Source organism: Prinia subflava, chromosome 2 (assembly GCF_021018805.1).
Source record: "Prinia subflava isolate CZ2003 ecotype Zambia chromosome 2, Cam_Psub_1.2, whole genome shotgun sequence".
NCBI classification, from domain to species: domain Eukaryota; kingdom Metazoa; phylum Chordata; class Aves; order Passeriformes; family Cisticolidae; genus Prinia; species Prinia subflava.
In genome coordinates this window covers 113,790,735-113,814,540 of record NC_086248.1, presented here as the reverse complement: position 1 = coordinate 113,814,540, position 23,806 = coordinate 113,790,735, and the positions used below count along the sequence as shown (strand labels likewise).

General features: G+C 51.7%; 2 protein-coding genes across 7 annotated transcripts in view; both read left to right on the top strand.

Moving 5' to 3' along the window:
- TTBK1 (tau tubulin kinase 1) overlaps positions 1–6,656 on the top strand; it is a 97,695-nt gene extending 91,039 nt beyond the window's left edge. For all 5 annotated transcript variants that reach the window (XM_063391746.1, XM_063391745.1, XM_063391744.1 and 2 more), the window contains one exon: positions 335–6,656. In XM_063391746.1, coding sequence (XP_063247816.1) covers positions 335–755 — 421 coding nt within the window. In that variant the 3' untranslated portion in view covers positions 756–6,656. The remainder of the gene's footprint in view (positions 1–334) is intronic.
- A 3,170-nt stretch (positions 6,657–9,826) lies between these two features.
- SLC22A7 (solute carrier family 22 member 7) lies at positions 9,827–23,806 on the top strand. Of its 2 annotated transcripts, none has more exons than XM_063391928.1 (10): positions 9,827–10,204; positions 12,627–12,730; positions 16,885–17,039; positions 18,087–18,255; positions 19,893–20,010; positions 20,850–20,959; positions 21,044–21,258; positions 21,781–21,889; positions 23,212–23,418; positions 23,566–23,806. In XM_063391928.1, the coding sequence occupies exons 1-10, from the start codon at positions 9,827–9,829 to the stop codon at positions 23,627–23,629; spliced, it is 1,629 nt and encodes a 542-aa protein (XP_063247998.1). In that variant the 3' UTR covers positions 23,630–23,806. The 2 variants fall into 2 exon arrangements, with proteins under 2 accessions (XP_063247998.1, XP_063247999.1); XM_063391929.1 differs by having other exon boundaries at positions 23,551–23,806.

The following is a 23,806-nucleotide window of genomic DNA, read 5'->3' as shown; positions in this document are numbered from 1 at the left end:
AACCCACGCCCACATTCCCAAATTGTATCTCTGCCTTGGAAGAGGCTGCTGCATCCATTCTGCTTGTTAAGCAGAGTCCCAGGTGCCATGCCTGCGTATTGACTCACAGAGTGCTGGAGGATCAAGGCAAACACTCAAACACGTAGCTGTTAACTGCATTGAGTTACAGGATGGTGTTCAAACTGGTGCCCCATCTGGTTCACAGCGTAGGTTCTGCCATCCTGGTGCTGGAGACTCCTTGTAATTGCCTGGTAACATTCATGACAATCCTGCCAGGAGCCCAGGAGTCCATGCAAAATTCCCCTTTCATCCTCCCTCTTTTCTTCCTCTGCAGGCTTCAGACACAGAGACCAGCTGGAAGTGTCCCATGCGAGGGCCGAACAACACAAAGTCGGCTTCCGTCGTCACCGAGTTCCACTTCTCTTCCTCCCCGGAGCAGCTCGCAGAGGTCCGGTGGCGCATCCCCTCGGAGCCCTGTCCTTTCCTCCAGGAACCCCAGTACTTCCCCCAGAAGCCAGCTGCTGCCTCGGAGGGAAAGCCCTTCTCCCTGCCGACAGCACAAACCAGGGACTGCTCCTCAGCGAGTTCCTCCTTCCCCCCGACCTCAGCCCTCAGCTCAGGCCCCGGCGCCTACAGGAGATTCCCTGCCATCTCCTGGCGTGGCCAAAAAACGACAACGAGGCAAAACCCAGACTCAAAGTCCAGCAACCAAAGGAAAGCAGGTGTCCCTGGAAAGTAAGGCAGCTGCCAGATAATGACCTTCTTCTGCGAGCCCAGCAGACTGGGTACCTTGTGCATATAGTATACACTCGAGATGCTGCAGCACAGCCTTCCACGCTGGACCCACGAGTGTATGGCAGTAGCTGTACTTGAATGCTTCACTCACTCTCACCCCACACCGCCGCCAGCTCCCACGGGCCTGGCAGCTCCCACGGGCCTGGCAGCCCCCACGGGCCTGGCAGCTCCCACAGGCCTGGCAGCCCCCACGGGCCTGGCAGCCCCCACGGGCCTGGCAGCCCCCACGGGCCTGGCAGCCCCGCGCCACGGAGCCTTTCCCAGGGAGACACCCCGCCCGCAGCTCGCCCACGCACAGCACCGTGACCCAGGCAGCCTGCCCGCGCCTCGCCTGCCGCCCTGCCCAGGCTCCCCTCTCTCTGAGCAATACCGCTCCTCAGCACCGCCTCCAGCCCTGGGGAGAGGAGCACAGGTGACCAGAGAAAGGCCTGCTGAAGAGGAAGGCTCCTGGCCTTCAGGCAGCTTCTTCCTTTCTCCGTGCTGGGAAAACGCCAGCCGTGGTCGCCACCACCTCCCTGAGTGTGGGCTCACCTCCCACCCCTGTGTTAGCAAGGGATTGCCACTGGCTTCTTTGAGAGGGGTGCATGTGAGATGAGAGAAGGGTAAGGAGGAGAGGGCTCTTCTCCCCAGAGATGCCTCTACAGGTGGGAATTAGAGACAGGCAGGTCTTGCTGGATGCTCCTGCCTGCTCCAGTGTGTCCCACAGAGGAGGCTGTCTAGCATTGCTGCTCAGACACGGCTGCTGCCTCAGCAGATGCCTGCGTGGTGAGTACTTAGGTGTAAGTAGGGATGTGTTGGCAGCTTGCTGGGAAATCAAGAGCTCTTGCTAATTAATGTAGAAGGGAGCACACTGCAGCCACTTGTGTCACAAATGCCAAGCTGTGATCTGTGGACACTGCATCCCCCAGCGAGGGTGGTTCCTCTCAGCCTGAGCGTGGTTGGTGCCACAGCCCTGCAGTCCACCAAACACAGCTCCACCGTGAGGATGTGAATAGTCACTGGATGCCTTTAGCCTGGGTGCCCCCTGCACCTGAGTTCCTTGTGTTTTACTGTCACACTCTTGGTGTTTGTGAATTTTGGCACTGTTCTTGGAAGTTCCCCTACCTGGCAGGGTGAGAAATTATTATCCTGTAGTACACCCAAACCTGCAGCTTTGCAATGAGAGGCTCGCTGGCGTGCCGTGGCCATGGGCATTTCTATCTGAGGGGACAGAGGGTTGAGTGGCAGAGGTGGGGTTTATGTCCTGTCCTTGGTGCTCACCTCTGCCACGCATTGAGGATAAACAGTGTGAATGTAAAAACAGAGGCTGTGCTCTTCAAGTAATATTATCTGAGCAGAAGCTTAACACTCAGCTAGAACTAAATCAACCAACTTCCAGCCCCCAGACTCACTAGGAAGGCTTGAAAGTGAAAGCAAGGAGGACTGATACCTGTCTGATCTTGATGAGATCTTGAAGTACACAATCTTTTCCCCACACCTCACAGGAGAAAACACTCCAGACCCAAATACTTTGTGCTTCACACCATTGTCATGCCTAAAAGAGGCTTTGCATGAGGCAGAACAAAAATACAGCTGCTCTGTACACCCATGCCTGCAGTTGCAACTGCCTGCAAATATTTATATTTGCAGACAAAAAAGCTTGACAGAGGAATCTGAGCAGTAATAACCTTGATTCATTTGAACATGAATGCAAAGAGTCACAGTGTTGGCCATGGAGTTCAGGGAATCCTGAGGCTGCTCATACCTACAGGAGTTCTGGAAAGGAGTGTGAGAGCTGTGACAGGGTGGCTGGGAGAAAAGGGTACTCCCTGCACACCTGAACAGGGAAACGTGTAGAAACAGGAGACAGGAATTACCTCTTCACATGACAGTCTCAGTGTTGCCAACACTAAGAATTTATTTCACCTAGCTCAGAGTGTTTTTCTTTGACGTGGTTCCCCCTGGTCAAGCAGCACAGCTTAGTCTGAAAACATACCCTCATCTTTGCAGAGCAGCACTGGGAGCTCAGAGGGAGCTCAGGCTGTGGCCTGATGGACTGAGCTGGTGTTGCCATCAAAAGCAACACCTCTCCAAGTCCCAGCTGCTTCATTGCACAGTTCCACCCCATTTACACTGCAGCAGCTCTTTGATAAAGGGGCTGGAAATGCTGGTCCAGCACGACACACACTGCTCTGGTTCGCCAGTTTGGTTTTCATCTGGTTCATGTCATCACTGGGTCACCATCTGGTCACACAACAGAAGGACACACGGGGACTGTGACCACTTCTTCTGGTGGCTCTGTAACTTTCTCTGAGTTTGAAATATGGGTCATTCTGGAACCTAAGTATGTGCTGCAGGTTCAGAAACCAGAAAACAGAGTAAACTCAAAGACAGATTCTTTCCAAAAATATAAATCATAATGGGGCTCCTATTAATTTATTGGAGGTCTAATAATTTTAGAGTGCTCAGATGGTAAGACTTGGTTGTGAAGCCTTTACCAGATGATCCATCCAGGTCTTAATGCAGTTGCCAAAAATTACAATGAAAGAGCTTTGAAAGAGGCCTACAGGACTGTTAACAGGGTTTGCAAACCTGCCTCATCATGGGAAGCCAGTAAAGCACAATCAGTGTATTTGTTCAGGAAAATGTTTAAAGGACAGTTGTCTGTGGCCCTGTGTCAGGGAGGAAGCTCCAAGGCAGACACAAGGCTGGACAGGGCCCTGAGCATCCTGATGTAGTGGAAGGTGTCCTGCCTGTGGCAGAAGGGCTGAAACTGGATGATCTTTAAGGTCTCTTCCAACCCAAACCTTTCTGTGGTTCTGTGGTTCTGTGCTCTTCCTCTGGCGTGTGGAAGCAGGGAAGTCAGAGCAGCCGAGAACAGCAGGTGAAGAAATCAGGCAGGCTTTTAACTGTGAAGCAACCATCCAGTGAAGTCTTTCACAGGACTGTGGGGACTTTTCTTATTAAAAGGTTTCTGTGAAACTGAGCTGTCTTCAGAGAGGTCTATCTACCATGACCCGACCAAAAGAAGCAGGCAGGGTTCTGGTGACACCGAGGTATCATCTCTCCGTGGTGCAGTAGGTTCCTGGTCCCACTGGGATATGTGCCAAAGCTGGTGCATACTGAGCTCCCTGAGAGGTCCCACGGGTTTCAGAAAGCCAGGGAAGGATGGCCAGCACAGAAGATAACAGCTGTTCCCAGGGCTGTTTGACAGGGCTGGGCTGAGGGTGCAGCTGGGTCCGTAGAGACCTGAGACCAGCGTGAGTCACCTCCCCTCGTGGTTGTGCTGCCAGACCCCTGCTCCTGCACAGCCCTGCTGTGACTCCCGTGCAAGCTCTGCGAAGCCTCGAGGGCACAGGGCTCTGCTGAAGCACTGCTGGGCTGTGGGGCTCTGTCCTTGCAGGTGATTGTGCCTGTGTGTGTTTTGAGGGATCTCCTGGGACAGGCCACCGTTGTTCCTTCATCTGTGCGTTCGTCTGCAGGGGTGGGGAGAGACAGGTCTCGTTCATCTGTGCTGGGGCTACAAGAGTCTTTTTGTTACTGCTGGTGTCGTGCTGAGCCTCACTCTGCAGGGGCTCCCTGGCTGGTGGGAAGGAGCCCGTGGCTGCTGGCTGGCCAGGAGAAACGTGGGTACAGGGGGGATGTGCCAAGTGGGGCATCTGGAAGGCTGTTCCAGCACTGAGCCACTATGGCAGTGGATTATCTCAGCAGAGGGAGAGAAAGGACAGATGGCACCAGTCAGACTGATGCTGCTGAGAGGCTCAAACACATGCAGGGATGGAGCTGCTTAACTGATTTGTCTGACTGGCAGCACAGGCACTTCTGCCTGCCTTGGTGCAAAGGTGTTTCGGTAGCAAATACCTCTGGCTCAGTTGTGCTTGGAATCAGTGAGAGGCAGGAGACTTTGCTTGCCCTTTTTAAAGTAAAGAATATTATAATATATATTATTATAACAATATAAGTAGTGACCATTATATATAGCGACTAAAGGTTAAAAAGGATCCTGCTACCTTCGGGGAAGTCTCATCTGTGACTTCAGATGTGTGCAGGGCTGACTGCTGTGTGCAGTGAGTGTGGATGGGGGAACAGGGGAACTCTACCAAAGTGCATGCCAGCTGTGAGGCTCCACCTGCCTGAGCACAAACCAGGGCCAAGCACGCCAGCCTGGGGGGCTGGCAGCCATCCTGCTTGCCACCAGACAGACCTGCAGCAGCTGCTGGACAGACACACAGCCCTGTGGGGCATGACCAGGGTCTGGAGTGTCGCTGTTCACATGGCTGCCCTGGCTAACACAAGCACTGAGCGTTTGGGGGTGGAAGTTTTGATCCAAAGCAGGTTGTGTTGGGGCAAGAAAATCTTCCACGTTTCTCCTTTCCAACACAGAGGTGTTTTCTCGCTGTAGACCCTGTGTAAGGAGAGGGTCCCTGACAGCCTGGGCAGCTCCAGCAGCAGCTCAGTGGTCCCTCAGCACACTTCTTTCTTCTCTGCATAGTTTATTGACCCACAGCAGGATCCCACCATTATTCCTCGTGCACAGACACCAGTGCCCACCCAAGGCCTTGCCCCACACATCAGTCACCTGCAGTTAAATGAATCCTGTGGGCACAGTAAAAGTCCCATTGTGAACATGATGAGTTTGGTATCAAATGGGTTTCTTCTGGCTGAACTGGAACATGCCAGCTGGTGTGGAGACTCCCTGAGCACTGGGGCTGGTAGCTTTGCAAGGGTGGGGAGCAGCTGTGCCTGCAGGCTGAGCTGAGCTCTGATCCCAAGTACAGCCAGTCCCATGTCCCAAATGACAGAGATTTATCCACCGTCACTCTCCTGTCCCTTCATGCCTGATGTAGCTCCTGCAGCAGATCTTGAGTCACTGTCTGTTCCCACCGGGTCAGTCCCCTCTGCCTGGGTTCTGCAGAGCCTGAGGCAGACTTGGCCTTCAGCCTGTCCCCCATGCAGGCCAGTGCGCTGGGGCATGGCGAGGAACATTATCCCTTTTATTTCTGGAGCTGCAAAGGGCTGGAAAGCAGGTTTAAAGAGAACACTGATGCCCTCTGTGCTGAAAGGAGGAAGGGAGCGACCAAAGCAAATCCAGAGCTGGGTTCCTGGTAGGGACCAAGACAATAATTCCTCCTGCTCTTAGCTCTGAGCCAGAGGGGCCTCGGGGGTGGGAGCTCTGCTTTGGCAAAGATACCGCGGGACTGGTGCCAGCCCAGTGCTGCTGTGGCTGCTGTGCCTCTGGCTGGGCCCGTACTGCCCTGCCTGAGCGCAGGGAGCTCTGGCACGGGTTCCTGGAGGAGGCTGGGGCTGGTGTTTCCTCGGGAATCACGGCACAGACTTGGGAGCACCCCTGCAGAGGGCGGGATGAGCCCTGCAGGACGTGGGGGCACCCCTGTGTGTGAAGCCAGTGTGGGCAGGACTGCTGTGCTGTGGGACCTGCTGCTTCTTCTCCAGACAGGAATTGGAAACACAGATAATTTTATATATCTCCTTTTAACACGATAGCATGTGACTCTTCACTCAGACGTCGTACCCGGCGCACCGAGGTTTTCCCTCGCCGCTGGCACACTCTGGAGACAGGACTGCTGCTCCGTGGTACTGCCTGCCTGGAAATGTGACTGAATCCCAAGGCTAAATCTCTCTACATATCTTCTTTGCATTCTTTAGGAAAGCAGCTGGAGAATGTTTACACACTGCAAACAGAATGTAGGACTCCGACCGAGGAACCACAATCTGGTTCAACTGCATGGCAAATTTCTTGGCCATAAAATCTGGCATGCATCACAGAAGCCCTGTCTGTGTACAGACCCACCTGGCATTTGTCTTAATTTCAGATCACATCTTAAAAAAAATAAACAATTATGCCATTTCTTCTTCATATCAGACACAGTTGTCATTAGATTTGTTATTAAAAGGGGATTCTGGATCATGCCATTAAAAGCCTGTCTACCTTTTCATCGGTGTCTTCTCCTTTTTATGGTTTATTGTTGCAAGACATGTTTCTTCACCATAAATCTTTTTACAACCCCACTGCAGGCAGCAGACTCAGCCAGCCACCCCCAAAACAGCACTTGTCAGAGAGAAAAGCCTGCTTTTTTAACAACAAAATTTAAAAATATGCTTTGCAAAGTCTAGATGCCACAGTTATGGTGCCACATTTGCAGACATGTTGGACCTACACATTAATATGTGGGAAGCTGAGCAAAAGCAAACCAGTGACTTGGCATGGTTTGACTTTTAATACTCTCTGACCATCTGATGTTTAAGCTGAGAACACTTTTTACAACATTCCTTTTACCATGCTCAAGGTACCTCGTGCCTATGGTGTGCAGACCACATCCAGGGGTGTGTACTGACATTTAGTACCCAGCTTTAGGAGGGGGTGGTGGAAAAGGGAACAGAAAAGAATAAAAAAACCCTGCTCTCTTGGAAGATATTCCTATAGCCAAAAGAAAACACGTTTGACTTCAGTGTAGAATCCAAAATCATAAAAATAACCTCTGGGACATAAAAGCTCCTAAAAGTCTATGTCAGGAAGAGGCAGATGAAAAAGCTGAGCCCCATAAACTGGGAAATTGAGAAGTATTTCAGAACTGCACGGACCAGCTGCCAGCAGAGGGTTTGCCAGGGGGGCTTCATCATCACCCCTGGATGGCAAAATGGGAGTTTCTCTGGAAGACAGATTTGTCAGGAACAGCGTGCTGGATTCAGCCTCTGCCTTTGGCAAGTGAGGAGTAGAGGAAGAAACTAAACCAGGCTGCTCATGTTGGATCAGCCCCGCAAAATAGGAACAGACAGGTTTGCAGGAGGAGGCAGAATCTTTACTTGGAGCAGCTTTTGTTATATCTGGGAAACCCAAAGAGGCTGTTGGGCTCAGATATCTTCCCTCTGCAATCACCTTGAGGTATTCCAAGACAAGAAAAGCCCCAGTGCAGACAAGGCAAGCCACAGGAGTGCCTGAACACTGCAGTGGAAGCCTGCACTGCCAGGAAATGGCAGTGTTATTGTTATTCCCAGCCTCGTGTCCATCTTCTCTCCAGTGCCCGAGGGAAGCTGCCTAACGTGGGCTGTAACCGTGGGGCTCTGGAGCCAGCTGGACCCAAGGGTGTGTGTGCCCCCTGTCCCTCCTGCAGGCATCAGAGCTGCACTGAGCTGCAGTGAGAAGGGGACTCCTCTGCCCTCTGACACCAAGTCCAGCCCAGTGGCACTGATGGACACAGATTTTCATGGCATCAGAAAAGGCATAACTTGGAGAGAACAAAGAAAATTATCATTTAAGCACCAGCCTGCAAGCACTGGTCAGATCTCCAGCTACTCCGCAGCAGCTGAGATTCCTGTGGGGTGGCTCCAGTTGCTAAAGGAGCAAACCAGGCTCTTCACTCCCAGCACCATTCAGGCTATTACAGCTCCACAGAAGGTGTTAGGAAATTACTGCTGGAAACAGGAAAGCTGACACCTTAGTAAAAAGGTAATTTAATAATTCAACCCCCTCAACAAGTGCTTGGCATCCTGAAACGGAGCAGAAAGATTGCAAAAGCAAGTGTTACATGTGTGAAGTAAAAAGTAAACTCTTCCTTTCAGCATTATGTGTGAGGACAGCAGCAGAGGAGTCTGACTGCTCTCACTGGGCATGTTCCAGCCGTTTGAGGCAGGTCTCATTAGCCAAGTTGTTAATTCAGTCAGGTCAGTCACAGACCTTGCACATGTGTTGGTCATTAACTAAGGCTGGTCACTGGTTAAAGGAGCACATTTGGGTTGGAGAAATAGAGCAATGTTCATTTTAAGCAATGCAGTGGAGCAGCAGAGCCCTGGGGGTTGCAGGACAGTGATCCGTAATCTCATTTCTGATGAGGAGGCTGGATCTGTTTGCAGTTTAAATATTCAGCAGCACAACAATTAGAGTTTCTCTCCCTTGCTCTTAGAAGACTGGTGATGGAAAAAAAATTGTCCTTTAGTTCAGCTTCAGCTTAAACTGTAACCCTGGAGGCACAGCATTGTCAGGTGTCCCTGCCTCACTCCTGTGTGCTGCCTTCGAGCCTGCCCGGGACGAGCACTGAAATGGCTCACACCGAGCCCCGGGGCAGCACATCCGTGACACGCGGGTGGCCAGGAACGCTGCTGTGCAGGGAAAAGGTCCCTTGGGGTCACAGATCTCACCCCCAGTCTGTGCAGCAGAGGCAGCAGCAGCTGTGGCCCTGTCAGGGGTGGCACGTTCGCTCCTTTGCCTGTCACATCGGTCCCCAAGCACACCAGCACAGGGCTGGACCCTGCACAGCGGGACAGGCCCGGCCCCTCCGCGGGCCAGGCTGCAGCTCGCATCCACTTCTGCCTTTGTCCTGGGAAAACACATCTCCAGGTGTAAATGTGGATATGGGATTTCCTCTGTGTGGGGAAGCATTTTCACTTCTTCCATTCTTTGCAGGGCACAGGTGAGCAGGTGGCCCTCACCCACCTTTTCACCCCACCTCCCTGCTTGCCTCCATCCTGAGACACATCTCCCTTCCAGGCAGCCCCGCAGCCTCTCTGCACTCCCTGCTCCAAGGCCTGACACAAAGCACACCAAAACACATTTAGCTGGCGCTCAGCTGGGTGTCCCTGGATGCCCTGACACCGAGGGACACCCCTGCTCCTCCGGAGGCCTCTGTCATGGTCCGGCAGGCCTGGCTGGGGACCAGCTCACCCCAGGCAGGGTTTGCTGCAGGGCAAAGGAGTGAGAGTGCCCTCACAGCACTGTCCCCACAGCCTCTCTTCCCAATGCACCTGTCCCTCTCCAAAACCACAGCAGGAGGAAAGGGCTCCAAGAAGAGCAGGTGCCCTGCGCTGGGTCTGTTTGAAAGGGATGTGTTGTGGGCACACAGGACAATTCCTGTGGCCATACCCTCAGTGAGAGTTCTGCTGTGACTTTTGACGCTTATCGGAAGGTCTCAAAGTCCAAAGAGGAGGCCGTCTGAAAAGCCTTGGGAAGCTGAGCTCCAAGAGCAGAGGCTGCTTTTCATGCTCATGTTGCTGCTCCTTGGTACATAGCTGCTCTGAATGAGCAAACTCCATAGGAAAGATGAAATTTGAGGATCTCTTGCTGGAAATTGGGGGCTTCGGCAGATTCCAGATTTTGATTTTGGCTATCCTCTGCCTCCCAAGAATCAACCTCCCCATGCATTTCCTGCTGCACAATTTTCTTGCTGCCACCCCCTCTCATCACTGTGCAATTCCACACCATGAGGCATTTGTGAATCTCACCATGGAGGAAGTTCTGCTCGTCAGCATCCCTCGGAAGCCCGATGGCACTTTCAGCTCCTGTGAGATGTTCTCACAGCCTCAGTTTCACCTGCTGCTCAACTCCTCTCTGCAACCAGAAAACAAATCCATCATCCAGCACTGCCAGCACGGATGGGTCTATGACCACTCACAGTTCACCTCCACCATCTCCACCCAGGTAATTCCTGGCCTGTGATCTAGCCAAAATTGGAATTAGCTCTGTGCTTTGAGGAGGAGATGGAGAGGTGTTTGCTGAGTGCACAGAAGGAGAGGGGGATCTGTGCATTGTAACCAGTGGAAATTACCTGTTCAGAGAAGATGTCCTGGGAGGGGGAAGCTCTCTGAAGCTCAATATTAGGAGCTAACATTTATTAATATTATTTTTGTGAGCATCTCATCTTGCTTAGATTGGTGCCAGCATTTCTCATTATAATCATCCTTATTTCTCCAGATGATTGAGGGATTCGGGAGGGAGTGAGGTGCCAGGGGAAAGACACAGATATGGGATTTTCTCTGTGTGGACCACATGGCATTTGCACAGGATTGCATCCTGTCAGGGTTTCATATGACCTCTTGATTTCCTTTCTTGGTTTTCCAAACGTTTTATAGCTTCTAATCCCTTGGCCACCCCTCCTCACTTATCTTCACCTTCCTCCTCCTCAGGGTTGCCTCTCTTCTCTTACCACTGATATCTCTGCCAAATGAAATGTTCTCTCTGAGGGTCTTCCACTGAGATGGAGCTCGTAACCAGACATAACCTTGAGCATGCAAAGGTCCCTGCCCATCAAATATTAACCACCCACCTTCTGAAACACTTTTCCAGGGCTAGCAGTGGTACCTCTGGATGTTAATGCTTTACTTTCCTTGGAAAACAGTCCAAATCTCACCAGGTCTCAGGGAAGGGAAAATTTGGTCAGTCGAAAGGGGCACAGCTGGAATAGAAAGTGCTGATTGTGTCAGTGGGGACTCAGCCTGGAGCTGCTGCCTCCTCCCCACCACCCGGCCAGCCCTGCTTCCCTCAGGCACAGAGGTGTGCACTGGTGTAGGCCTCGTTTCTGCACTGCATCGGGGAGAAAGATGTGAAGCAGCCCAGAGGGAAAGGGTGGAAGGAGGCACTCTGCAGCCTCCTGGTGCTGCTCCCATGGGCCAGTGGCCTTGGGACCTGTTCAAGGCACCGGGACTTTCTCTAGAATTCTACTTCTGTAGCAGCAAAGGTTGCTTAAGGTCTGGCTAGCCTCATCAGAGAGGCTGCAAGGCTGGGTTGATGATTAAATTTTGTCACATTTGCACACAGAGAGAATTAACTCTGTGGCTTTGCCACAGCATTCTGTGGTCTTTGCTGAGATTAGTGGTATTTGCACTTCCAAGAAAGTAAAATTATGTTCATTAACTTAATTAGGATGAATGTCCAAACCAACTCTTCAGTAAGAAATCAATAGGTTTGTATAAAGAGCAAGTATTTGACCTTACTTTCCCTCTGCTCCCTTTCTCCCCTGCACAGACAGCTGCCAAGGAAACTGGTCAGGGCATGAGGAACTGGTTATCACCACCACATTCCCCAGTGTTTGCTGAGGGGTGTCACAGCTCCCTGCAGTGGGACACCCAGCTCAGCAGGGCGGTCTCAGGGGCACAGCAGAGGGACCTGGGGGACACTTGCACCCAGGCAGGTCTTGCAGAGGTCAGGAGAAGAAAATGGGGAACTGCCCATGAGTGGTACCCAGGAAAGTTTTCTGATGCCCAAGCGTGTCCTGGGGTGCGTCCAGCACAGCATCACAACCAGGCAAAGGAGGGATTGCCCTGCCCTGCCCTGCTCTGGGGCAGCCTCACCTCAAGTCCTGGGGGCACCACAATGTAAAAGAGACATTCAGCTATTGGAGAGCATTCAGAGGGGAGCCACGAGAACGGTGAGGGGTCTGGAGAGCAAACCATATGAGCAGTGGGTGAGGTCCCTTGGTCTGCCCAGCCTGGAGGAGACGGAGGGGAGACCTCACTGGGCTCCTCAGCATCCCCAAAAGGGCAAGTGGAGGGGCAGACACTGATCTCTTGTCTCTGGTGACCTCTGACAGACACGGCCCACTGGGACTGGGACAGGACCCATTCAGGGAATGGCCTGGAGCTGTGTCAGGGGAGGGTTAGGTTGGAGATTAGGGAAAGGTTCTTCACCCAGAGAGTGATTGGGTGCTGGAACAGCTCCCCAGGGCAGTGGTCACAGCACAAGCCTGGCAGAGCTCTCTCTCTTTGGACAATGCTCTCAGGCACAGGGGGTGACTTTTGGAATGTCCTGTGCAGGGCCAGGAATTGGACTCAGTGACTGAGGGACTGACGGGTCCCCTCCAACTCAGCATCTTCTGCGATTCTGTGATTGTAAGAGCTGTTCACAGAGCAGCTGTCACAGTGGGCATGGATAACTGGGGCTTTTGTAAGACGCAGCTTTCCATTCCCCAGGACCCCGGCACAGTCTTAGTGCAGGATTCCACCCCTGCATGGGACTCAGCAGACCCAAACCGCAGGAGACGATGTCTGACAGCAGAGTGAAGGAGCGTGAGGCGGCAGCAGAGGCCGAGCTGGGCGCTAAGTGTCACTTTGGGCTTGTGTTTCAGTGGGACCTCGTGTGCGAGCAGCGCGGGCTGAACCAGGCGACAGCGACCTTCTTCTTCATCGGCGTCACGGTGGGGGCCGTGGTGTTCGGGTACCTTTCCGACAGGTCTGACCCCTCCCGGGCTGCTCCTCCGGGGGACAGAACTCCGCAGGCGAGGGGCGGGGAAAGGGGAAAAGGCGGTGGCGGGGGGAGCCGGGCCCTCAGCGGGGATCGGATCGGAGCCGTGCGGGGAGCGGTGCAGGGAGCGGTGCAGGGAACGATGCAGGGAATGATGCAGGGAATGATGCAGGGAACGATGCAGGGAATGATGCAGGGAATGATGCAGGGAATTATGCGGGGAGCGGTGCAGGGAATGATGCAGGGAGTGGTGCAGGGAGCGGTGCAGGGAACTATGCAGGGAATGATGCAGGGAGCGGTGCAGGGAATGATGCAGGGAATTATGCAGGGAATGATGCAGGGAGCGGTGCAGGGAATGATGCAGGGAGTGGTGCAGGGAACGATGCAGGGAATGATGCAGGGAGCAATGCAGGGAATGATGCAGGGAGCCATGCAGGGAGCGAAGGTTCCCGGTGAGAGAAGCAGCTCTCCAGATGCTGGCTGGGGTCAGAACTGCTGCAGAACAATGAAAAACAAAACAATTCCAGTCTGCAAGGCCAGTTTCAGGGGAAAAAAATACAAACTGTCAAAAACTGGAGGAAGCTGACTGATACAAAGCTGACCAAAAAGGCTAAAAGGGCTAATTCCCTCCAAATTGTACACAAATGGGCTAATGACACCCAGGTGGGGGGCTCAGAGCAAATGGTGGCCGGAGCTCAAAAGAGCCTCCAGCAAGCAAAAGCTGACTCTGTCATTCCCAGAGAATCAGAGTAAAGCAGATTCTTTACCAACAAGGAGGAATTTCTTTCTCAAGGAAGAGCTGAAGCAATGAAGAAAACAGCAACAGATCTGCTGTTTCTGGTTGAATGTTGGGATGTGACAATATAAACCTGGAAAAAAGAAATCCAAGTAATGAGCTAGACAGGGCATAGTTGAGACACCAAGTATTTCTGCAGACAGCAAAAGCAGAAACCCCTCAGAGGCCAGAGAGTCCGGGCACGCAGCTGGGCTGTGCCTTCCCTGTGCACCATCATTTATGGGGAAATTGCTTCCTGATTTCCTTCCTCGGGGAGGAATTAGAGCCCAGCAAGCTGCAAAATCACTGCAGAGGGGAACCTGGGGCGGGAGGGACCCAGGGACTTTAGTGCTGCAGACGGGGATTTTTACATCCCTATCTCTGCCCATGGGTATAATTTAACAGGCACCCAAGACACCTGGCTGATTTTCACACTGTGTGCCTTGGCTTTGTATCTCCAATAGTTTTATAGCACAGCTGGAGGGAGAGAAATTCAGAATCAAGAAAAGGAGCAGGACAAAATACAGTAGAAAATGAAGTCCCACAAGGTAGCACCAAATTAAAAGTGATTTGTTTCACAAATGGATTGTGAGGGGAAGAGCCAGCAGAGGATCCAGGCGTAAAAGGAGCATCTGGAAATAAAAAGACCGTAGTGTGAGACATAAATGGGTCTGTGCCCACAGTGGGAGAATGTGCAGAGGCAGGTGTTGGAGCTTTGAAATCAGCTGACAGAAGAAGGCAGAGAGAACCACACCAGAGGAATCCAGTCAAATGCCAGGAGCAGGGACACCTTGTCCTGCAGCCCTAGAGCATCCTGGGGCTAGAAAAGCTTTAAAGGGTCTCCACATAAGGTCTCAGGAGTGCCAGGCAGCCTGACCTGTGTCTGCACCAGGCAAACTGGCAGAAACTCCTCTGAAAGGTGGAGCCACAACACACCAGTGAAGAACCAGCCAGGTTCTTCCAGAAGATCCAAGCCTTACAAATGTACAGGATTTCTTTGCAGCGATCAGCAGAGGATCAGCAGAGGAGGCACCGTCTCAGTGTCCTTATCAAACACTCCTTAAGAAACTAAGCTGCCCTGGGGGAAGAGGGAAGGTCTCAGCATGATTAAATTATTAAAAGCCAGGAAGAAGAGAGGGGATGCAGGTGCTCCTTTATGACAAGGGAGAGGCCTGTGCTTGGGGTTTTGTGCTTTTCAGCACATACAGAAATAACCTGGGAAAGGGGCAGGTGGGGAGGTGATGCTGAGCCCGGCAGAGATGAGGTCTGAGTGAGGAGACTTTGCAGAAGGAGCTAAAGGACTCTGACTGGGTGAGAGGACCAGAAGACAGAATTTCAGGGCAGATTAATCTAAAATAGAGAAACAAATTAAACTTCTCATTTAAAATGGAGGCTCTGAGCTGACCACAGCTACTCAGTAGGAAGATTTTGGCATTATGACAGATGAACACAGTTTTGCTCCAGGCAAACATCCACACAGCAATGAGTAGTGGCTAGGGAAACAAGAGGAAAATTAAGAATCATTAGGTTAAACCTCAGGAGTCACATCTCCCCTATCATCTCTTTAAAGTCGACCTCCCATTAGCAACCTACCTTTTCTCTGATAGAAATGAGATCCCACTTCTTTGTGCTAACAGTGAGGCAGAGATTTCATCTCTGGTGCTCCAGAGGGAAAATCATCTGGCATTTTGCTACTGTTCAGGCTCAGTTTTTTCCTAAGCCATGACAGATATTTGGATTTGAGAACTACTGTACTGAGACATTTTACCCAGGTAAACCCTCCAAAACCCTTCACTGTGAACAAATGTATGCAAAAATACATATATATTGTTTCTGCTGTTGTCTGCTCTTCTCCAAAGACTCCTTTTGTACTTTGTCCTTGTACTGAATTGGTTCAAGGATGCTTTGGCAGACTTCCAGATATTTTTTTATGAGAATGGCTTTTTTATTAATTTTTATGCTTGTGCAGTCTGCTCCTTCTATTGTGTTTTCTAAAATCTTTCAGAGGTTATGCTTTCCCACCAGTCTCTCTGAAGACAATTTTGGTTGCATTATTTCTAGCAGCCTCCCTGTGTCCTGCAATCCAATCCTGCCAGCTCACTCCTGGTTTTCCTAGCAGGTAGTTCCATTTGCTGAGAGTCCAGTAATGGTTCCCTAAATAGCTGCCTTGAGTCCTGCAGGGAATATTATGGGTTTATGTCTTCCTTACTGTATTCTCAAGGAAATTCCTCATTTTAAAAATGTATTTTCTTCCTTGGGCGGTTTCCCATTGGAAACTGGATCCAGCCCTGTTGGGTCTCTGGGTGCTTCTTGTTCTGACCCAGGGGCATCCCAATGTCTTTTGCAAACTGTCCCAGCTTGAATTTCAAAGCAGATTTGGCAAAATCCCCGTACCCAAGCCACAAACTGGGGGGTTTTGGCAGTAGATTCATTTATCGGCTGCTGAATGAAGTAATTTTTGATTATTTTTGGGAATGTTACTGTGGCATTATGTCCTGGCATGCCACTTTTTCCCCTGGAGCAATCGTTCCTGCCTCCATCCTTCTCAGGTGCCACTGGGAGAGCCCTAATGCCGGGATCAGAGCAGGATTTTGGTCCTTGTGGGCTGAACATCACCTGCTGGCAGGCTTAACCTGCTATTGCAGCTTGAGCTTGAGCTTTCCTAACGTGCAGTGCTGATGTTCACCAGGAGACCGACGCCTTGGGCTCCATTTGGATTTTAGACTTTCACAGGGTGTGTAGAAATACATGCAGACGTGTTTCTCTGTCTGTGAGAGGCAGTGTGTGTGTGTGTGTTTATTTACACGTGCATTTGTGTGCATTTGATGGTTTGTATTTCTCACACTCTCCACACAGGGCTCTGGACAATGGTGTAAGGAAACCCAGGGAAAACATCCTGGCAGATTCCTCAGAATCCCCTGAGGATTTCAAGGCTATTTGCTCCTGTGGGCTGACAGTTTTCTTCCAAGGAGCAGGGTGGAAGTGTCATGGCTCTGTCTCCTCCTTGAGAGGGGTGGCAGAGGCCAGTCCTGGGTGAGCCATGGGAGAAGGACACTGGAGGGAGCAGGGTGTGACAGCAGCACGAGATTTCAAGCTGGCACCGCTGCTTGTGGTGGTGGTGGTGGCCAGGAGAGCCAGGTTTGTTGTTCTGGGCAGTTCTGGTCTTTCCACTGCAGAGTCCCAGTGTTTATGGGGTGGGCTCTGCATGGGATGCACCACGGTGGCACCAGCTTGATCCAGAGCCTTTTCCTCCCCTCCAGCATGCTGCATCCTTTAATTCTCCTCTGAAATCTCTGCCTTGCCTGTTTCAAACCCTGCTGCTGTGACAGGTTTGCAGCCGCTCTGACGCAGCCTGTGCTCGTGGCAGGTTTGGGAGGAAGAGCATGCTCCAGCTGTCCCTGCTGTGCTCCGTGGCCTTTGGGATGCTGAGTGCTGCCTCCGTGTCCTACACGATGCTGGCTGTCACACGGACCCTCACCGGGGTGGCCCTGAGTGGCCTCTCCCTGATTGTCCTGCCCTTGGGTGAGTGTGGGGGCTCCTGGCAGGCAGGGGGGAAAGGGAAGGGACTCGTCTGCCGGGCAGGGCAGGCTTGGTAGGAGCAGGCATCTGGAAAAAGCCCAGTTTCGAGTTTGCTCACAGTTTTCCTAAGCTGCCAATCTGTATTTTACAATGAGAAGAACTACCAAAGACAATTTTTAAAAATCACACGGACCTGGGCAAACCTGAAGCTGAAGAATTTAGGTAATTACATAATGAAAACAGGCCCCAAATTTCAGGATATCCAGTGAACCACTGGAAAATTTTGTACATACAGTTGGGACATACTGGGCAAAAGGTGTTGTACCCAACAACAAATAACAGTTGCAGAAGAAATTTCCAGGATTTTTGCACACCTAGCCGGAATCAAGCTAAAATGGCTTCAGTACTGGAAAAGCCCACACAAGACCTGGCAGATCCCAGGGCCTGCTGTGTTTGTTTGTTGTTATAAAGGTTGATTCCTGCAAGTCATAGCAGAGCTTGGGAGGGACATTTCTGATTGTTACAGGTTGTACCAAGGTGTCCAACCTTCGGAGGAAAAGTGGCTTTTTAGCAGTTCTCACACACAGACAAGGAGCCCCCACCGGCTCTAACGTGAGCTGCTGCCTGCTCTGGTGGACTCCACGGGAATGACACTTCTTCTCGATATGTTTCTCTGATGAGTAATGAGTGGACAGAGAAATGGGAAACTGAGCAGGCCACATGGTTAGGGAATAAAAACCTGGGTGGTGAAGAAGACCAATTGAATGCTATTGAACGGGGTTAAAAAATCTCTGTCACCAAGAGTGGTTTCAGCACTGTGTCCTAACACTTGTCCAGTATTTCTTTTCTTAAAGTTTTATTTTAGTGGCTTCCAGCTTTGCAAGAGCTTACGCGCTGTGGCTGAACATTTTAAATGTTCCAAACATCGGCCAAACAGAGGAACTTTGTGCAGGAGCAGACCAGGGATGTTCCCTTGCTTGTTAAATCCCCTGCAGGCCCTCCCTTCCTGCAGGAGTCCTGCATTCCCAGCTGACTGCAGCTCCTCTGCAGGGATGGAGTGGGTGGACGTGCAGCACCGCACCCTCACCGGGATCCTGAGCAGCATCTTCTGGAGCGTGGGGAACATGCTGCTGGCCCTGGCAGCCTACCTGGTGCGCGAGTGGCACTGGCTGCTGGTGGCCGTGACGGGCCCCTGCCTGCTGAGCATCGCCTGCCTGTGGTGAGTGCCCCACCGGGGGGGAGCACGCCGGGGTCTGCCTCCTCTGTGGGTCCCCCCAGCACGAGCAGGACCAGCTCTGGAGCCCCGGAGTGGCCTGGGTTTTGTCTCTGAGGTTACGTCACGGGAGGCAGGACTGCGGCTGAGGCGTTTGGGGCACAGGTGGCAGCAGGGTTTGGCACTGCCAGCTCCGTCAGATGTGGCTCAGAGTAAAGAAAAGAGATTCCAGCAGAGGAAGACACAACCAGATCCAGGCTTTAATCCTTAGCAAACCCAAGATAAAACAAATCTATCCATTCTCTGTCCCCACCTCACTGGGAAGGATACTTTTGCTACCAATTTTTCCATGAAAGCCACAGGCACCTTCAGGTTCATTTATCTCTGCACTTCCCAAGGCTTTTCTCAGGTGTGTTTCTCCTGATGGGTCAAACACACCTGCTTCTGTGGGCAATTCCCCCCTGTAGCCTTGTTTAAGAAACACCTGACATCTCTTAAGCCTTAAAATGGGAGATGGTTCGTTTAATCAAAGAAACTTTAATTTTTCCTTCCTTCTTTTTATCTTTTTCCCATGCAGTAATGCAAACTGGAATACAGAGTTGATCCACTGACAGTGTAAAGAGTAACTTCTGGTACTTCACTGATCAAGTCCAACCCAACTACAATACATGTTCTGCTGACTTTTTTAGTTCGAGTTGTTTTGCTCTCTTTCTAGGACAACCAGCCATGAAAAACAGTCCTTGGAAGTGCTGAAATTCACAGATGCATTTGGACCCACTCTTTTCATCATTACTCTTTGATTTTTCTTCTTATCTTACTGTCTTTTATGGAGATTAGTTCTCCAACAAATTATACTCTAGTTTTCAAGCACCCATAAGGTCAGTGATTGCAGAAAATTGAAAGTCTCTGAAGTATGGAATTAAAATCTAATTTAGCACTCTGTGGATATTATTGACACAATGTCAGAACTCAGTGGAGACATTAGACAACCAAAAGGAATGGTATTACTCTCTACAGACAGGGGCAATGAGTGCAAAATGCCATCTTTCCTTCTTGATGTTTCCCAAGGTTGTAAACTTATGAGAAGGAGATGAAAACTTTCAACAAGACCAATTTTCCAAACATTTTTGCTCAACACATCATTTTCAATTCCTGCTTCAACAGTGACAACATTTGTTCATTAGTTTTACTGCACTCTGATTTAGGGCAGGTGAATCACAAACATTGGATTGTTGGGATCTGGTCTCAGACCATTCCAGTGGGAGAATCCAGTGTGCAGAAGGCTTTGATTATTGTGAACACCAAATCATTTCAGCAACTAACAAAGTATGTTTAGAGCTCACTGAGTCCTTTCTACATTGTGGTTTTTAGTGTCTGACAATTTCAAAGTTTAAAGGAGTCCCAGAGAGCACAAATGTGTAAATAAAAACTCCCTGGGGCCAGTTTTAATTGATTAGAGTTTGAAACTTCACCCAGCTCAGCCTTTGGGGGCAGAAGGGCGTGTACATGTCAGAAGGGTGCCCCAGGACTCTCCCATGCACCTCAGTTGTTCCATTTAGCTGAAGGCTCACGGGGAGGATGCAGGGCATGGGGTGGGAACAGGCAGCTCCAACAGGAGGAGTCTTTTCTCCTCTCACCTGCAGGTGGGTCCCCGAGTCTGCCCGGTGGCTCATAGCCAAGGGCAAAGTGAAGCAAGCCCACAGGCACCTGCTCAGGTGTGCAAGAGTGAATGGAAGGAAAGACTTTGCTGTCTCACCAGAGGTAAGGAACTGCAGATCCAGACACGTGTTCTTCTTCTCCCACTTTGTCTCTCTGTATTTTGCTTCTGTGTGACACCTGGAGCAATGCTTAGCCTGCAGGGTGGGCTGTGGGGCACTGTGGGCATTTTGCTCTAGAAAGCAGAAATTCACTCCTCAGGATAAAGCACCAGCTTTGTCCCATAAGGCCAGAAATCCTCTCCATTAGGTGGAGTGCCTTTCCACCCTTTTTTGCCATGGCAAGAGGCCTCTGTGGCCTGGATACTGGAGTAAATACACAGCGAGTAGGACTTATTAACTCTGCTGGTACTTCCCCTCAATCACTTGCCAGAAGACTTTTTGGACAAGCATCCTCTTCTTCTTCAGAGGCAGGGCTCGCTGCCCAGTGCCTGACTTTTTAGGTATTCTGTATTTATACAAGTAGATGGATAAATAATTACTCTTTAAATGAATGCACTCCTAAGAACATAGCATGAAGCTCACTGTTAGCTCTTCACACAACAGCAGTAGCCACCTGGGGAAGAGGGTGGAACTGGCCAACACTGACTTTTCCATCTGCCATTTCTCTACAGACCTCTCTGCTACATGGGGCATCTAGGTGAGAGGGAAGAAGGAGCCATGAGAAGAAAAAGAGGTCTAAAATAGCAGGCAATCTGTAAAGTTATGGGAAGACCTGCCTCTGACAATGTATGCTCAGAGAATGGTTCTGCAAAGGGAATGCAGGGAAAATCCAATGTATGGATCTGAAGCTGGGAGGGGCAAAGTCCCCAGCCTGTCTCGGTTTCACGTCTGCATCCTAGAAGTACCACAGCTGAGTTATTTCTTTCTTTCCATCTCTGCCAGACCCTGACAAGGATGGCAACAGACAAAAACCTGGGAGGGAGTTACTCCTACGTCAGCTTGTTCAGGACGCCAGTCCTGAGGAAGATCTCTCTGTGCTCTGGCGTGGTGTGGTAAGCGGTGTCCCCTCACGGGGGATTCACCCTGCCCTTCCCAGAGGGATTTCCCTCGGTCCCAACTCCCCCCGTGCCCTGCAGGTTCGGCGTTGCCTTCTCCTATTACGGCATGAGCATGAACCTGACTGGCTTTGGGCTCAGCATCTTCCTCTCGCAGTTTGTCTTCGGCGCCATTGAGATCCCGGCCAAGATGGTCATGTACGTGCTGGTGAACCGAGTGGGCCGGCGGCACAGCCAGGCCTGGACGCTCATCCTGACCGGACTCTGCATCGGGGCCAACGTCGCCATCCCCCCGCGTGAGCACCCCTGCCCCACGCAGCCCTGCCCCACGCAGCCCTGCCCCACACAGCCCCTGCCCCACGCAGCCCCTGACAGAGGGGGAGGGCTCCAGACCCTGCAGGGCCAGGCCAGGAGCGCTGTGGGGCTGTGCACAGCAGCCCTGTGGAGAGCAGCCCTGCCCCTGAGGGGTGTCTGTGGGACAGGGTCACTAACATGGGCCAGCCCTGGTGTCTGCTCACAGCAGGTGATTGCCAGCCACTGTCAAGGGTCCAGCAGTGGCAAGGCACGGTCTATCTAAATTATACTCTCTGAATTACAGCCTTTGTCCAATGGGAGCTGTCAGGACCTATCCTGTCACCTGTTCAGCTCCCACTCGGGCTAATACTTGCTAAACCTACAGACCCAGCCTTTGGAGACAGCAGCTCCAGGGCTATGAAGCTCCCTGGTTTGTGTGTGGGAGCACTGAACCTCCTCCCTTCTACCTGGAAGTTTCTTCCTGGAGGCAGCTCGTTGTCACAAATGCCTTTTCTTTCCCCCAGCCTTCTCCTCCCTGCGTTCAGTAGTGGCCATTATGGGCAAGGGTTTCTCAGAAGCTGCCTTCACCACCGTCTTCTTGTACACCTCGGAGCTCTACCCCACCATCCTGAGGTAAGGGATGCCACCCACCCGAGCACAGCCCGGGGCTGGCTGGGGTGCTGCCCTCACCAGCACTGCAGGACATGCTGGTGACTGCCCTGCAGCACTGCCCCCCTGCCCCTGGAGCTGGGGGTTCCAGGGGTTTCATGCACTCACAAGAGAGAGGCAGAAAGGCACCCTTTTCTTCACCTGGGTTGTGCGTGGTTAGGTTGTGCTGACAGGAAGATGAATGGAAAGGTGAGGAGTATTCTGTGTGGGAAGATCTTTGCACTCCATAAAGCACCCATGCTTAGTAAAGTCTTTGTTCCCTGTGATAATCTGTAAGGAACTGTTAACCTAAAAATAATAACTTGAAATACCAAGTTTTACAAGGGACACATACTACCAAGTGTTTGAGAATCTTTTAGACACTGGGTGATATTAAAGCAGGGATCAGCCAGCCTTTCAGGAGGAATAACAGAGCTTATTTGACATGCCTGGGTAATGGTAACATAACGCCAGATTTAGTATTTGCATAGGTTGGGATATAGCTAATTCTGGTGGAGGGAATCACCTCACTGATTTCTTTGTGCAAGTCTGAAAAACCCTCATGAATCACAGCAGGCCTTCTGGCTGCCTCCTGCACAGAGCACCCTCCTCTGCCATTTAGCCCTGTAGCTGTCAAAGGCCTCTTGCATGCGGGGAATGATTCACGTTTAAACCACAGCGGTCACACTGATCTGCTGCTTTTTACCCCACATCACTTCGTCTCTCTCGTGCTCGAAGACATCGACATAGACAAAATTGTTGGTTCCTTCTGCAGTACTTGTTCTGTATATGCACAAGCAGGTCCTGGGATCCTTGTCATCAGTGAAATGCCACCATCCCCTCAAAATTAGGTCTTATTTCTGGTCTCCTCTCCAAGGTCTCCTTCCTTGGACCAAAAGTGCTCACAGGTATCTCTAGTGTGTGCCACCTGCCTAGAAGTACCTGGGAGAAGGAGGAACCTGGATTTGCTCTGAGCCGGTTGGAAGACTCACCAGTCTTACTACTACAAAATGCTCTCAGGGTTTTAGACATTCAAAGGGGAAACTGCTTTAGAGCAGGTATTCTTAGCGTGAAACTGCAGCTTCTTTCTCACAAGAGACACAAATCTATTTCTCACAGCAGCTACAGTTGATCCCTGGGGAATATGATGATTTTAGGAAGATGTGAAGAAAAAAAGAAAAAAAATGGCAGAGGGAAAAGCCAGGGGGGAAAAGGCTCAGCACTTAGAGCAAACTGTGGGGGAGAGGGCAGAGGTGTGCCATGGCAGAGGCAGCCCCTGTTTCCCGTGGGGGTGTGCACGTTTGCAGGCAGAACGGGATGGGGTACACCTCGTTCATGGCCCGCCTGGGGGGGGCCCTGGCCCCGCTGGTGTTCCTGCTGGACGAGGTGTGGCGGGCCCTGCCCGAGGTCACCTACTGCGGCGTGGCGCTGGGCAGCGGCGCCGTGGCCTTCCTGCTGCCCGAGACGCTCAACACGCGCCTGCCCGAGGGCATCGAGGACGTGGAGAAGCCACGGTGAGACACCTCCACCCTGCCCCAGGGAGGGGACATCCCTGCCATCCCCGTCCGAGGTGGCAGGGGAAGAGGGGACAACCCAGTGGGGCTGTTGTGGCCTTCCTGCTTTTCTGTCCATCGGCCCACACGTGATTTTTTTTCTTCCAGAGTAAAAGTGCCACCAGAAGCCCGTGCTGCCGAGGGCGTGCCACTGCAGGCTCTCCTGAAGTGAGGGGGACAGCCACCGTGCAGGACTGCACAAATGAGCCCTGATCTGCCGGGAAGAGCCTCTGGTGCCCACCGCTCTCCTGCCGAGGGAAGCGCAGCTGAGGACGGGGCAGGAAGGAGGCAGATCAGGACAGCAGCGGCCACAGCCACCCACTCTGCAGTGTGGCCAGCAGTGAGCGTG